This window comes from Mustela lutreola, chromosome X (assembly GCF_030435805.1).
Source record: "Mustela lutreola isolate mMusLut2 chromosome X, mMusLut2.pri, whole genome shotgun sequence".
Taxonomy (NCBI): domain Eukaryota; kingdom Metazoa; phylum Chordata; class Mammalia; order Carnivora; family Mustelidae; genus Mustela; species Mustela lutreola.
This window is the reverse complement of record NC_081308.1, coordinates 101836464-101851949: the sequence shown is the minus strand read 5'-3', so window position 1 is coordinate 101851949 and position 15486 is coordinate 101836464. Positions and strand designations below refer to the sequence as shown.

At 41.6% G+C, this 15486-nt stretch overlaps 1 protein-coding gene across 2 annotated transcripts in view; it reads right to left on the bottom strand.

Moving 5' to 3' along the window:
• Positions 1-15486, bottom strand: part of DOCK11 (dedicator of cytokinesis 11) — a 188584-nt gene that overhangs the window by 117238 nt on the left and 55860 nt on the right. For both annotated transcript variants that reach the window (XM_059158508.1, XM_059158509.1), the window contains exons 7-10: positions 6576-6710; positions 3364-3541; positions 2870-2949; positions 1369-1452 (exon numbers count right to left, since the gene is read on the bottom strand). In XM_059158508.1, the coding sequence (XP_059014491.1) occupies positions 1369-1452; positions 2870-2949; positions 3364-3541; positions 6576-6710 (477 nt within the window). The remainder of the gene's footprint in view (positions 1-1368; positions 1453-2869; positions 2950-3363; positions 3542-6575; positions 6711-15486) is intronic.

Sequence of the window (15486 nt, the reverse complement as noted above, 5' to 3'; positions counted from 1 at the left end):
AATTCCTCACTGGCTGTCATAGCTCTCTGATAAGTGATGTTATGTTTGAGTTCAGTTCCATGACCACAAGAACACTGTACCACAAATTTTTTAAAGACACTGGATTGAGTTTCAACCACAGTCAATCGGCTTCTTTGTATACAGTGAAAGAGCCTGACATGTCCAATTAAAGCCCAGTCGTGGAGGGGTTTGGGGGTGGGGGAGTGCGGGGGTTTGTTCTATAAAAGACTCAGAATTCTCAGACTTGCCTGGAACAGGCAACTTTCTGAATGAGTGTCTTAGAACTAACGCTCTCAAGACCAGCTGTACTTTTTTTTTAAAATCACCTAACTTATAAAAACAGTATCATACTGCTATGGAAAAAAGCAGGACATGAAACTTCATTAAAAATATTTTCCCCCAAATAATTTTATTTTCTTGTGTAGTATTTTTATTAAGGAAAAATGTCTGCATTATATATAGACTATACACTTTAGCCATTTCAAAAAATAAAACTTAATTAGAAAACCACTGGAAGCAGAAGGAAACGACAAAATCAGTCTTCCTCCATTACATTTTTACAATCTATTTTCACTGAGAAAAAACTATTAATGCACGTATAATGCACGCTTTTCTATTCCCCCCCCCAAAAAAACCTCCAAATTTTCATTACAAATCTCATGGAGGAAAAAAATGAAAAAAATTTCACCTTTCCGCAAATAATTTCATTTTTCTCGTGAAACATGCTCAGAAAAACAGGCATAAGACTTACATACAGTTGAATTTCTCCATTTAAACAAATCAGTAATTCGATCAGAAAATACAGAATTAAATATGAACCACATAGATCTTAGCACAAAGAGGGCCTCACTGTCCCAAAAGAGGGTGAGACACACAAATGAACATAAGCCTGCACTTCCCGGCACCACTTTCCACTGAAAGTGGGATTGAGCCGGACACGAACATTAGCCCAGTTCCGAGGCTTCCCTCAGGAGTAGGAAATAAACCACACCCCTCGTATGACTCGGTGTTCTTCATACTGCAGATACCCGCTGCTACTAGACTGCGCTGGTATTTAACGGGTTAAAAGCGCAGGAACCATCTTTAAATGTTCTCTCGTTTATTTCTTTAGAGGAGACCAGGTGACAAGAGATACAGGGAATGGAGGGGGGGGGGGAAACAATGTGTAATCAGTCCTAAACTATTTGCACCTGTGCCGGTCTCTTGCCAGACATCAGTTAAAATACCTGTTCGAAGTGAACACGACAAATAGAAAGCAATAGGTATTGCCCAGCGCTACAGAAATCAGCGATTTCCACATTTCCCAGAGGTTGTTTATCTAAATAAGTGACAATTCTCTGGTTACTTAAAGAAATGTGTCATTAATACCTGGACCTCCGAATCAAAAGAAAAGAGATTCTGTCTTCCGTCTCCTCTACTGAGTTTGTTCAGCTGTTCAGTTTCTCTGCCATACTAAAATTAAGAACAGACATACCAAACATTACTTCGTTCCCTTCAAAAGAATCCTAAATAACATTTAAATAATTAGCTAGTGCAGGGCGCCCGGCCGGCTTAGTCAGCAGAGCATGTGACTCTTAATCTCAGGTTTGTGAGTTCAAGTCCCACGTTGGGTGTGAAGATTACTTAAAAATAAAAGGTATCTCATCTGGAAGACTACCATCAGACAGATCTTCAGAAATACACTATTCCCCATCTCAATTTACTTGAGATGGATAAAAAAGATGCTTGCTGGGTGAGAGTCACTATCACTAGGACCCATGATAAGCTACAGACCAGGTTCTTAACACTTCCTATGTGTCTCGCCTAACAACAAGAATATTGCCTGGGCCATAGTAGTATAAAAAAGGAATCCAAGAGATTTGAATGCAAAAGAAAAATAAATGACAAAACACTGTCTCTTCCATCACCAGGGTGCCAGCCATGAGATATTATACATAATTCTAATTCCATCGCTTTAGGAAAAACACAGTGGCTGTACAGCCTGGAACAGGAATGTCAAAGACTCAGAAAGGATATGTTAACATCTACAAAATCATACAAAACCTAGATCAGGGGATGGTGAATGTGTTCCCAAGTTTTGGAAAACAACCGTGAAGTATAATTTTTTGATTAAGAGAAGGATAAATTTAAATTAAAAAAAAAATTAAAGTAGAAAAAAATAACTCCTAAGCTTGTGTAACTTAGTAGTCTAGGAAGAAGAACAAAGTAAAAAAATATAAATAGGTTTAATGAGCTATTTAAATGAATAAATGAGTTATAACCTATTCTACTATAGTATGGAGTCCATGTAGTAAAATATGTAACCTACTAACATAGGTATGATAATGGCCTCTACGCTTTCTAAATTAGCTCATTTCGAACTCCAAAGAGCAGAATAGGAGTAATTAACACAAACGATGTCCAATCACCAAAATCTTTATCTGATTAAATTATTCATATATATATTTGTATGGATTTACATATAGACAGACGATGTGATTTTCATATGAGGTTAACATATGCAAATCATTAGACTGAATATCCTGTTTGATTTATATCAATATCCCCTTGAATAAAGAATATTTATCTCATGAATGACATATAGTAATTATGCTGAGTAAGAAAAAACATCAGTAACGTCACAAAAATCTAGAAGTACCTCCCAATACCTAGAGAAAAAAAAATAATAATATTTTCCAAACCGTTAGTTGGCCCTTGCAGGTCCACCTTTAGGAGCGTAACTTTTCTCTTACCATCTGTACCTGTTTCACTAATTTCCTGTGGTTTTTAACTTCGAAATGACATTGCCAAATGGACTCCAGTGTTCAAACTTTAATAGCCAATCCTGCATTGTCTCAGCTGAAAACAAGTTTGCATAAGAAAGATGTACCTTCATCAGCTCTGGATGCATGCTCCTTTCCAAACTGGCCATGATGTTCTCGGCTTTTCCTTGGCTGCTAGTTTCATCTTCTGCAAATTCATTAAAAGCAGATGTTCCGAACCATGCAGACCATTACTAATCACCTAAGAGGAACAGCCTAACTATCTCTCCCACCCCATCCTCTCCTGCTAGATTTACTGCAAAGAATTCTGATTATGAAAGCACAGGGAAAACCTTAATGGACTTTTGACAATCTGCCATGAATTCCCTATCCGTTTTAGTCTGGTTATATTTCATGTGTCAGAACCCTAGGCAGCATCAACTCTTACCGAAAAATAAAAAATAATAAAAAAGAAAATCTATCAACCTCCATAGTTATTTCTAATGAGGAAGTAGGTCAACCTCCAAGATTAAGAGTTCTGGACCCACCCTATGCAAAGGACATTCCCACGGATTAAAGAGAAGAGCTTTACCTCAATAATGAACCATTTAAAAATTCTGACCTTGGGTTGTTTCTACCGGCTCCTTTTTCTCTTGCACTAAACTGTCAGTATTGATCTGAATAATCTTCTTCAAAGTTAGCAACCATTCCTCCATTTCCTGCTCGGTTTCAGCGGCTAGATAATGGCTATACTTATCCAGCATCTTCAGTTCAAATGCATGACGGCGCATTTTGGGGCACTAGAGGGAAAAAAAGGAAAAGCGTGTGTTCGGTTAGTCTAGTTAGCCTTTCCGTATTAGACTCCACTCGTTTATTTATTTTTACCTCAGCTCAGCTCATACGTACGTCAGTACTCTCATGGAAGAATTGCTTCTTTCAACAAGAAACAGAAACTTCCAGACGATGAAGGACCGTGTCAGATGTACCTTTTATATTCCCCCTCACTACTGAGCAAAGCGATCTGTGCACAAAGTTGGCATGAGGTACTACCTGCTGACCAAGTATTACCAGGTAAGGCCCTTTCCCATCCTCCACATCTAGAGAATCCCACTGCCACTGTAAAAATCAGCAAACGTTTGCAACTATTTTTGCCCTGCTGCAAGTTTGTCTTGCATATTTATAGATTTCCAAACTCAGCCCTTGAAAAGAAGCTCTAATGGGATTTGAAATAAACCTGGCATTTGTTTCATATCGCACCACAAAACGCACTACTGATACCAGGTTCACGGTCCCATGTGTGATGTGAAACGCATCAGATTAGCATAAAAAAGGACTAGAGTTGGTTCACATGACATGGCGGCTCTCGGTAAAAAACATAAAATAAAATAAATTTATTAATAAAAAAAAAAAAAAACTTGGACATGACCTCTACCAAACGCTAGCGCAGAAGGAAAACAAAAGCCGCCTCCTTTGCTCAAACATGATGACGTCCTCTCTTGTACTACCACCTTGTCTGTCGTGCCAAAAGAAATGACACACCCTCCCAAACACCTTGGCATTAACTTCAAGAAAGCCTCACGAATCCAGAACTTCCCACTACACGGCCATCATTCAAGAAGGACCCAAAGAAGTGCCCCCTTCTCATCTTCAAAGTAGGTAAAGGATGAAATTAAATGGCTATAGTAAGTCCTCAAGATTCATAGATTTGAAAATATTTGGGAGGAGGAATCATAAATAGATAAAGAAAGCAGAGGCTGGGAACACTAGAAAGGAAGGGCAATCTGGACTAGAGCTAATTGGGAAAAATGGAATCGTGTGCCTTCTTTCTTCCAGTAAGCTAAGAAGGCTGTTATATATATATTTTTTTATAGAAATACTTGTATATTTTTAATATTTTATATATAAATTTTTATGTTTAATGTATGTATGTAAGGTAATGTATAATGTATGTATGTAATATAATGTATAATGTATAAATACATTATATTTATATAATAAATATATTTATAGTATACAATTATATATATAGGCACCTTTTAGTCACATAGATCTTTATTTTTATTTATTTTTTTATTTTTTTAATATTTTATTTGTTTATTTGACAACTAGAGAGAGAGCACAAGTAAGCAGAGTGGCAGGGAGAGGGGGAGAGAGAGAAGCAGGCTCTCTGCTGAGAGTCCGATGCGGGGCTTGATCCCAGGACCTCGGAATCATGACCCGAGCCGAAGGCTGCCGCTCAACCAACTGAGCCACCCGAGCACCCCGAGATCTTTATTTTTTTAAGTGTTTTATATTTTTATTATTTTTTAAAGAATTTATTTATTCATTTGACAGAGAGAGAGATCACAAGTAGGCAGAGAGGCAGGCAAAGAGAGAGGAGGAAGCAGGCTCCCTGCTGAGCAGAGAGTCCGATGCGGGGCTCGATACCAGGACCCTGAGATCATGACCTGAGCTGAAGGCAGAGGCTTAACCCACTGAGCCACCCAGGTACCCCTTAAGTGTTTTTTATTTGATCCACACGACAATCTCATTTGAGTGGGATTAATAATAAGTGGGATTCAGTAGGATTAAAAATAAGATTCAGGCAGGACAAGAGCCCTGAACCAGCACTCCCCACCTCCCCCACAGCTAGGCATTAAAATCAGCCCCCAACCAGGCTCCGTAGTAATGCCTCCATCTCTCGGCCAATCAACTTCCTATTTAAATCATCTCTCTGCCCTACCTCCCACTGCACCTCTGTCCATGCCCCCTCGGTAATTCACATCCGCAAATATTTGTCCAGCCACTCCTGGGCGCACAACACTGCCAGTTATTACAGGGGACATGGACAAGAGTAAGACATGGTCCCCAGAATCCCTAAAGGAATATGCAGAATGAACCACAAATTGGAGTATGATTTCAGGTCCGGGACCGAGGAAAAAGCAAAGTGGTGCACAGGGGAAGGGGTGCTCCCTTTCTTGCGGTGGGCATGAGGGTGAGGAGAGAAACAGAAAACATCTCATGGTCTAAGAACCATCTGAATGGAGTCTTGAAAGATAAGGTTCAAAAGGGAACAGAAGGAGAAAGTATGTGCCAAGCAGAGAAACAAATGGAAGAAAAGCGAGTACCCGTGGAGAGGTTAGAGCACAGCGTCTTTGAGGTGTTAGGGGCATAAGGTTAGAAAAGCGGCTGAGGGCAGACGGCAGGTCATGGCAAGAGCTTTAGCTCTCCCTCTGTGAGATGATACATCAAGAGCCAAAAAGGTTTTAAGGAGACAAGTGAAGGACCCCATCTCTGTCTTCGGAGGATGGACTACAGCAAGACAATAAAGCAGAGGGCAGGAAGGCAAGCCTCTAGGCAGAAGAGGACAAAGAAAGAACCAGGAGAAGAGCAGTACGAGTGGAAACAAGGTAAGAGATCAAGAAGCACTTTGGAGGAGCACCTGGGTGGCTCAGTGGGTTAAGCCTCTGCCCTCGGCTCAGGTCATGATCTCAGGGTCCTGGAATCAAGCCCCACATCGGGTTCTCTGCTCAGCAGGGAGCCTGCTCCCCAAACCCACTCTCTCTGCCTGCCTCTCCACCTACTTGTGATCTCTCTCTGTCAAATAAATAAATAAAATCTTTTTTTTTTTTAAGAAAAAAGCACTTTGGAGTCAGCCTCCAAAGGCCTGAGTAAACACTTGAATTCTTGCACAGAGCGAGAACAGGTCACTGAAGAGGATTCTAAGTTTCCTAGTATAAATGTTTTGGTGGATGGAGATGCCATTGACCATGACATAAAAATGCGAATGTTCTTAACAGTTGATCAATAACCCCCTTCAAGAAAGAGAAGAAAAGGTGACTTCGATAGCCCTACCTGAACAACATCAATGCAGGCGTCCAAGTAGATACAACCTTTAGACTCTTTGGAATTTTTCTCGTCTTTGTAGGAGTTGAGAATGTATGAACCGTCAGGAAGCTGAGTCAAGTAAAAATACCGTCTCTTGAATACCTACGGGGAAAGATCGGCAATGATACATTTGTCTGAACATTTAAACAACTTCTTTGCACAAAAAACCTTCAAGGGCTTGCCCCAGCCATTATATCTGGACAACCTCCGCACACCTCTGAGAGGTCATTAGGAATTACAATTAGCTTCACTTTTTTTAAGACGAAAAATTTGAAGTCAAGTGATTTCCCCTCAGTTAATCTACAGAAGACGACATTTTTAACGCTTTGAAGTTGAGAAAGCATTTCTGTATCCAAACCACGGTCCGTTTCACGACAGCGTCCTTTTCCCATTTAACTGCAAAACCATGACTGGATTCTTAGCATTTCATTCATGTCACCGTGACTCCAAGTATAAATAGAAAAATATTTTAAACGTTTGGGAAAAAAAGGAAAACTATACAGCTAAAAATCAAATTAAAAGAATATATATATAGTCTATATATAGACTATATATATAGTCTATATGTATAAAATATATAGAATATATAAAAATATATATATAAAATATATAGAATATATAAAAATAAAATTAAAAGAATATATATATAGTCTATAGACTTATATATAGACTATAGTCTATATATAAGAATATATATAGACTATATAGATATATCTCTAGATATCTATATCTATATCTATATATATCTATTCTTATATATATATATATAGAATATATATAAGAATATATATAGACTATATAGATATATCTCTAGATATATATATCTCCTGCTCAGCGAGGAGTCTGCTTCTCCCTCTGCCTCTCCCTCCCTGCCCCTGCTCATGCTCTCTCTCTCTCTCAAATAAATAAATAAAATCTTGGAGGAAAAAAAAACAAGCCACAGACTGCAGACTGTGTCAAGCATCTGTTATAGTAAAATTCCCCCAGATAATGGATCTAAAATCATTTCAGGGTGGGAATGGAAAGGGACCAGGACACAGGCTCTGGGTGATAACTGAGCAAGCACTTTCCTACACTTCTTGTCTTATAGAAGTTGGCTTTAAGATTGAAGCTTGCCACTTTCAATCACCCATCTGAGTATCCAGTATGATCTCGGACTATTTTAAGAACTTCAGTTAGGGAAAGAATACTATTCGGCAACTTCATTCTTGAAAATGACTTAATTTCTGGCAAAGAAGCTGAAATATTGACAATCTATTTTTCCCATAGCATGAATAAGCAAAATGTATCACACGTTAAGCATTTCTTTTTAGGAAAACTGGGAAAGAGAAAGAACACGCTTGTAGGTATTTTCGACTTGTTGAAATATCACCGATTTTGGAATGAAAGACAAAAATATACCAGCGGGAGGAACACCCCGACAGGTTAGACCGGTAAATGCTACAGCTCCTGTTTCAGGGAGTGGTCGTGTGGGTTTGTATGGTACCAACAGAAAGGAGTCCAAACAGAAAAGATTGCTTTGTTTTGTAATGTCAACAGAATCAATACTACTACACAGGTACATTAAATGCATGTGGTCCCATAAGGTGGGAATACATACTCCTCGTTATTGATTCACCCACCTTTAAGTTTCCCAGAGCTAAAGAAATCTAGATTCATGTACAAGGAAAGTGTTAATCATAGTGCTGACTACACACACACACACACACACACACACAAATACATACACACAGTTGACTCTTGGACAGCATGGGTTTGAAGTGCTCAGGTCCACTTACACGTAGATTTTTTAAAAAAATACATTTGGGTGCCTGGGTGGCTCAGCGGGTTGATGTCTCTGCCTTTGGCTTGGGTCGTGATCCCCGGAGTCCTGGGATTGAGCCCCGCATCAGGCTCTCTGCTCAGCGGGGAGCCTGCTTCCCTTCCTCTCTCTCTGCCTGCCTGCCTGCTTGGGATCTCTGTCTGTTAAATAAATAAATAAATAAAATCTTTTTAAAAAATACATTTTACAGTACTCTAACCTATTTTCTCTTTCTTATGACTTTTTTTAAAGATTTTGTTTATTTGAGAGCGAGTGAGCATGGGCAGGGTGGCGAAGGGTGAGGGGAGGAGGGAGAGGGAGAATCAGACTCCCTGCAGGGCAGTGAGCCCAAGGATGGGCTCCATCCCAGTACCCAGAGATCATCACCTGAGCCAAAGGCAGATGCCTAATGGACTGAGCCACCCAGGTGCCCCTCCTTATGACTTTCTTAATAACATCTTCTTTTCTGTTGCTTACCTTATTGCAAGAATCATAGTACATCACATATACAACATACAAAATATGTGTTAATCAGCTGTTTTAATGTTATCCATAAGACTTCCAGTCAACAGGTTATTGGCAGTTACGTTTGGGGGGGAAGTCAGAACTTATATACGGATTTTCAGCTGCACAGGGAGTCAGTGCCCCTAAACCCCCACATTGTTTAAAGATCAACCGTATACATTTGCTTGTTTTTGTGACAGTGGTTCACGTGTTATTTAAATGATGAGACCAGATGGCCTAAAATTACATACTGTGCGCAAAAACACAAAACTCGCCCTTTTGAAAGTTATTACAGTAATTGTGTGGGGCAAAAATTCAGATACATTTTCCAGGCAAAAATTACAACCAATTTGCATCTGACCTGTGACCAAATCTAAAATTCAAGCCAGAGCCACTTGCAGAGCCCAGAGCCAGCAGAACACGGAACACGGAGCAAAACATTTGTGACGCAGAGCCCAATTTGAGTCTGTGAAATTTTTTTCCTGTACAGCTGCCTCACCAAGCAAAGATGTTCCGTGACAGCCGCCACTTCCAATATTAGCAAAGAACATCATTACAATAGAGAGGGAAAGGGATCTGAAATTACAGTAAATCACTTCCTGTAACATTGCAATTATGTCAAAATGGGACGCTGAGGTGGGTTGCTCATGAATCTGGGGGAGAAAGCAGATGCTGAAAGTCACACGATCTGGATTCCTGTCCAGCACTCCCGCCCACCAGCAGGGAAGCTGTTTTCAAGACCCTGCTTCTCCATTCCCTCACTAGTAAAATGGGATTGGGCCAGACTATCTGTGAGATCATTTTTTTCATGATCTACAAAGAATTGTACTGAAATTGAACAGATAACAGTACAGCCTTCCCAGGCTAAGGGGCACCCTCCCCAAACAACTTCTTACAGGCTTGAAACACCATTTGTTCAGGGAAAGACTTTTAAATCATTTCCACAGAAATCAGACTCAGCCCCCACGAAAGAACTGTAAGTTTGCTTCTCAGTCTAATGGTCTAGGATATTCATTGGGTTCCATCTTCTGGGAAGCTGCAAATAATGACTACATAGAACTGTGGTGATTACTCCGTATAATACCTCTCATCTCGAAGGCCTCGAGTCCTTCGTAATCAACAGCTTATTCTTTTAATGTCACCGGAGATAGGTATCATTAAGTATCATTTTACTTAACAGCAAACCGAGAGACCAAGAGCTCATTCAAGTTCACACAGGAAAGTCAAGGACAGAACTAGAATCAAAATCCGATGAGGAAGAAAAAGTGAATCTTGCCCAAACGTTCCAATGTCTTCCCACCTAAAACCACAAAGCCTCACCATAGCCTAAGACAGTGTACCCGTGTGGCCTCAGTTTACCTCTTGGACTTTCTTTCTTCTTTTAAGATTTTATTAATTTATTTCTAAGTGAGAGAGAGCACAAGCAGGGGGAGCAGCAAGCAGAAGGAACGGGAGAAGCTCCCTGCTGAGCAGGGAGCCCAATATGGGGCTCGAGCCCAGGACCTTGGGATCATGACCTGAGCCAAAGGCTGATGCTTAACCAACTGAGCCACCCAGGTGCCTCTCTTGGACTTGATTTCTTATCATCCTAGTCCAGTTACCCTGGCTTACTAGTTGCTCTGCAAACACCCCCAAGAAAGCGGCTACGGGAAACTTTGTTTCCTTGGCCTGGAGTCCTCTTTCTCCACGTGTGGACGATGGTTCACTCTCTTAGTGCTCTCAGATCTTTGCGGAAATCTCATCTCTTCTGAGAGGGCTTCTGTGACCACACTGCCCTCCATCACGGCTCACTATCCTATCTTTTTCATATGGCGCTCACTATCCAAATATAACTCAGTCATCTGTTTATTTGCTGTCTCTTTTAAGACTGTCAAAGTCCTTGTCTCACCCACTACCATATCCCCAGTCCCTACTACAGCGCCTGGACTCGGGATAATTTGGCAAGATAAATGATGCCTGGATGAATAATTCATTCTCCAGTTCAAATTCCCCAGTGGTTCCAACCAATAGAATGGGATTTCTCTGTAATGTCCATATTCCTCCTCCTCCTCTCCTTTATTATTTTTCCTAGATGGTGGACACAGCTGAAAATTCCCCCACCTGACTCGATGAGAAGCATGGACCCTGATGAGTGGCCTCCTCAGACCACCCAGAAGAATAAAACTGAGAGGGAGCCAAAGGAGGTCATTCTCAGGGATCAGGTCCTGCCAAGTCTCCTTAAAACCCTGAGCTGCCTGGATGACAACCTTTTAAATATTGACCACATGACCCCTTCTGGAGCAAGAACAAAGGCTTTCTGTCACTCAGCTGAATCAAAGTTGGAAGGCGGGCAAGTTTGAGCACCAAGTAGCTGCAAATTAGGAGAGCCTTTTATCATCTGATAGTACAAATCTCAAGAGGGTTCACTTATGTGTATTACCGAGAGGGTAAGTATTCACTGCTAAGTTACACGAACCGGGGGCCCTGGGAAAGAACGCTTTTCGGGATTTAACAGAAGTAGGCAGGCAAAGTAGGTGGGCTGGGGGCAAGGAAGGATCGGGCAGGAGAAACTTACTTGACTCACGTCTCAGAGCAGAAAATAAGAGGCAAGGAAAAGGAGAAAGCAGGAGAGCAAGAGAAGTTCTGGGTCTCGGAGCTGTTCCAAGCAAAGATGAAAGAAATAATAGAGAAGAAAATCCCGGGACTTATCAAAAAAGCAAGTTTGCAGTTAATTATACCAGAATGTCAAGAACCTCATCCCACTGAAGAACCCCTACCAGTGCGTTGGCAACCTAATCTATCACTCAACTCTCTTCACCGTATCATTTTACAGTCTCACCAAGTTTTAATAAATCGCACAGGTTTACTTTCTGGGAAACTGGTTAAAAAGCAAATAGCTTTTTTAATCTTTTCTTTTTTCTTTTTTTTTGAGAGAGAGAGCATGGCAGGGGGGACAGGGGACAGGGACAGAACCCTACGCAGGCTCCACGCCCAGCATGGAGCCCAATGTGGGGAGCCCAATGCAGGGTTCAACCTCATGACCATGAGATCATGACCTGAGCTGAAATCCAGAGTGGGATACTTCACCGACCGAGCCACTTGGCTGTCCCTCAAAGAGCTCTTCTTAAATAACTCCACCATATGTGGGCACTGGAGATTTTTAAATTATTTAGTTTGGAGCAAATTCTAGAAGGAAAGGTCTACAATCCACCTTTCTCATTATGACAAATGATCTTATCAGCTAGCTTTATCTCAGCACATCATGGCTCTGCTCAAATTTTCAGTGACCTTCCCTCACCCACATGGCAGGGCTCACATGACCAATCCCACCTTCAAGGCGCTCCCACAATCCTACAAATAATATAAGATAATACAAATGGCTGACATCCGTGGAGTGGTTACTAATACCGTCCAGTCTCTGGCTTTCCTCACACCATACCATTTAATCCTCATAATGACCATGTATGGTGATTACTATTATTATCTCCGTGTTATAGAGGAGAAACTGAGGTGCAGGGAGATAAGGATGAACCAAACAAAATTTATTCTCCCATGACTACCCAACTTCACCTAACACACTTCCCGCCCCGTACACACCTGCTTCCAACTCTCACCTCCTGATTTTCTCCCGTGGAGGCCCTACCTCCTTCAAGAAGCCTTCTCTGACCTCAGATCACAGTGACCTGGACTCATTACAGCACTTGGTCTCCAAAACACCTTTCAACAGTATACTAGTTTTTTAAGTAAACTGTACACCCAATGTAGGGTTCGAACTCACAGCCACACAATCAAGAGTCATATGCTCTACCGACTCAGCCAGCCAGGTGCTCTTAAACCATTTTCATTTTGTGTCCCATCTCCCTAAAGAGGTTTTCAGTTCTGCATGGGAAACTTCTCCCTACCCTTTGCAACACTAACACCTTGAGTTAATAAGATATTCAGTACATATTTGGTGATGAATTCATTGATTCCTCATAGTGTCTGGCACATGGGCATCCTCTAATAAATGGTTTTCAACAGTCACCAATAAATGAGGAAAAACTAAACATGAAAAACAAGTCGGGGGGTCTGGCTGGCTCAGTTGGTAAAGCACCCAACTCTTGATCTCAGCTCAGGTCTTAATCTCAGGGTCATGAGTTCAAGCCCTATGTTGGGCTACACGCTGGGCATGGGGTCCACTTAAAAAAAAACAGATAAAAAATAAAAACAAATTCATGAGAAATCCCTTACCCATAAAATGACTATAATCTGTTTTTTAGCTGGGAGAGACAGTCTGCTAGACTTGAGAACTCAATGCACTAACCTAAAAACAACATTTAAAAAATTTCTCTTCCTTTTGTTCCAATAAACATAATGACCTTGGCCTCCCCAGCAATTATTTTAATATCACATGCGCTTTCCTAGGTAAAATTCCTTGATTTGTTGTTCTCCCAACCCAGAAGGGAAAAAACTCTCCTGTAACAGTCAAAAGAATAAGTGAGGACTGTTTGACTCTGGATATATATAACAAGTGGGAGGGGGCAGGTGAAGCGAGTCATACATCAAGCAGCTGAACTTACAACCCCGATAACATAGCAAGACACTTCAACATTTAATTGCTGGGAATGGGGAGGAGGAAGCTAGAGGAATGTGCCCCAATGGAGCCAAGAAGAGGCATAAAGGTGGGTGTCCCAGGGGTTGGCCAAGAATCTGCAACAGACTTTTTTTTTTTTTTTAAATGAAAAACCTCCCTCAATATCAGACTCTTCCTTATTCCATAGATCATTATATCCCTTAGGAAAACTAGCTCTAAGCACCAGGGGAAGGTCAAATCCAATATCTTAGCTATGTCATTTGCATTCAATTTCTTCACCAAGGTGAAAAAGAGTCAAAGAAAAAAGCAGAGCTTCCCAGCAGCTACTTGAGAGATAATGTAAATGGACAGGTTTCTGTCAAGATTGGCGTTTCGGTCTAAGGAATCATTTATTCTCTAGGAGATCTTAAACTTGCTCTCTAAAACTTTCCCAGGAATTACAGACCGGCAAAGGGATGGGTTCTGATTAACTAGAAAAGTACAAGTGGGGGAAATTAATCACCTATGACAAGGCTTGCCCTGTTCTAACCCGAACACCGAGAACAAAGCAAATCATAAGCTCAGGGTACGACAGTCACTGCGGACAGACGATAGGACAAGAGCTGCACGACGCCAGCATCTCCTCGGCAAGAGGAAGTGTCCAGCCACTGAAAGCGTGCCTTGGGCATTAATGCACATCATCGCCAGCTCTCCTGGAGCCTGGGTTCCTCACGACCAATTTCCTAGCCAACCACGGAGAGGCTCGGCCAACACCTCTGGGGAAATCGTGACGATGGCAGAAAATGATGCAGGCTTTTCTCTTAAACATTGACTGGCGTTGGTGGAAAGGCGCGTATGAGCAAAAGTGCAAATTTTTTATTCCACAAACATGGGCTCTTGTCATCTTCCCATATGAAGAAATCAACTGAGCCCCTTCGCCCTAGAGCCCATCACTATCAACTTGAATGTTCCTGCAAAACTGTCTGGCAGCTAGCGAGGGAGGATTCGCTTTCTAAAGCAGCCTATACATGAATTACTGTGGCTACATTATTTATGTCACCTTACAGATCACGTGCTTGCTTTCTCCAAAGACTTGATAAAGTAAGAGTCTTCTGATTCCCTTTTAGCTATTGGCCTTGGCTCAGTGTTTTCTAACCCTCTTTCCTTCGCTTGTTTTTTTCTTTCCACCTTCTCTGACAACTCCATTTCTCCTTTCCATGACATTTAGACTCCCTTATTTCTGACAGTCAAAGAATCCAGGAAAGGGACTTGGCCTTGTTTACAAAGACAGTTAAGGGGCGCCTGGGTGGCTCAGATAAGTAAGTGTCTGCCTTCAGCTCAGGTCAGGCTGGAGTCCTGGGATCGAGCCCCACACTGTCACTGCGCTCCCTGCTCAGTGGGGAGTCTGCTTCACCCTCTTCCGTTGTCCCCTCTCCCTACTCCTTCTCTGTAGCGCTCTCTCATTCTCTCTCCAATAAATAAATAAAATCTTGAAAAAAAAGAGAGAGTTGAGTTGCTGTCCATCATTTCAAATTTTCCAAAGGACTGATTCTACATTTTTTTCCTCTAAATCCAGAAGTTTTTTCAAATGAATAAAGACCCCGAAAGTGACACCTCACTCTAAGAAGGTTCCAGCTACCCTACCTTAATCCCTGTCAACCCCAAGGGGATCCACAGGCCCATGTCAAGCTACAGCACACTGAAGAGACACAGATGAGACAGAAGGGAAAGCACATGTCTCCCGCAGGCTGTTATGTGCTACTGAGTCATGAGAAATACCGAGATCCTTCTGTTGTAGCTTCCTGGTTAGTCTACTGCGAGCCTGAGGGCCTATCAAAGCTTGAATTTTTCTGACAGCAAAGATTCTTGGCTCTCCACTTAGCCAGCTCTAAACTTGTGGTGCTCACTGCTCAAGCTACCTACGCTTCTCACCAGCATGGGCTGGACATCCTAGCAGGGAGGGGACCCTAGACATACCAAGGGGATAATTGCCCCTGGTATCAGGAAAATGACTAAGATAACGATAGCGTGCCCGACTCACC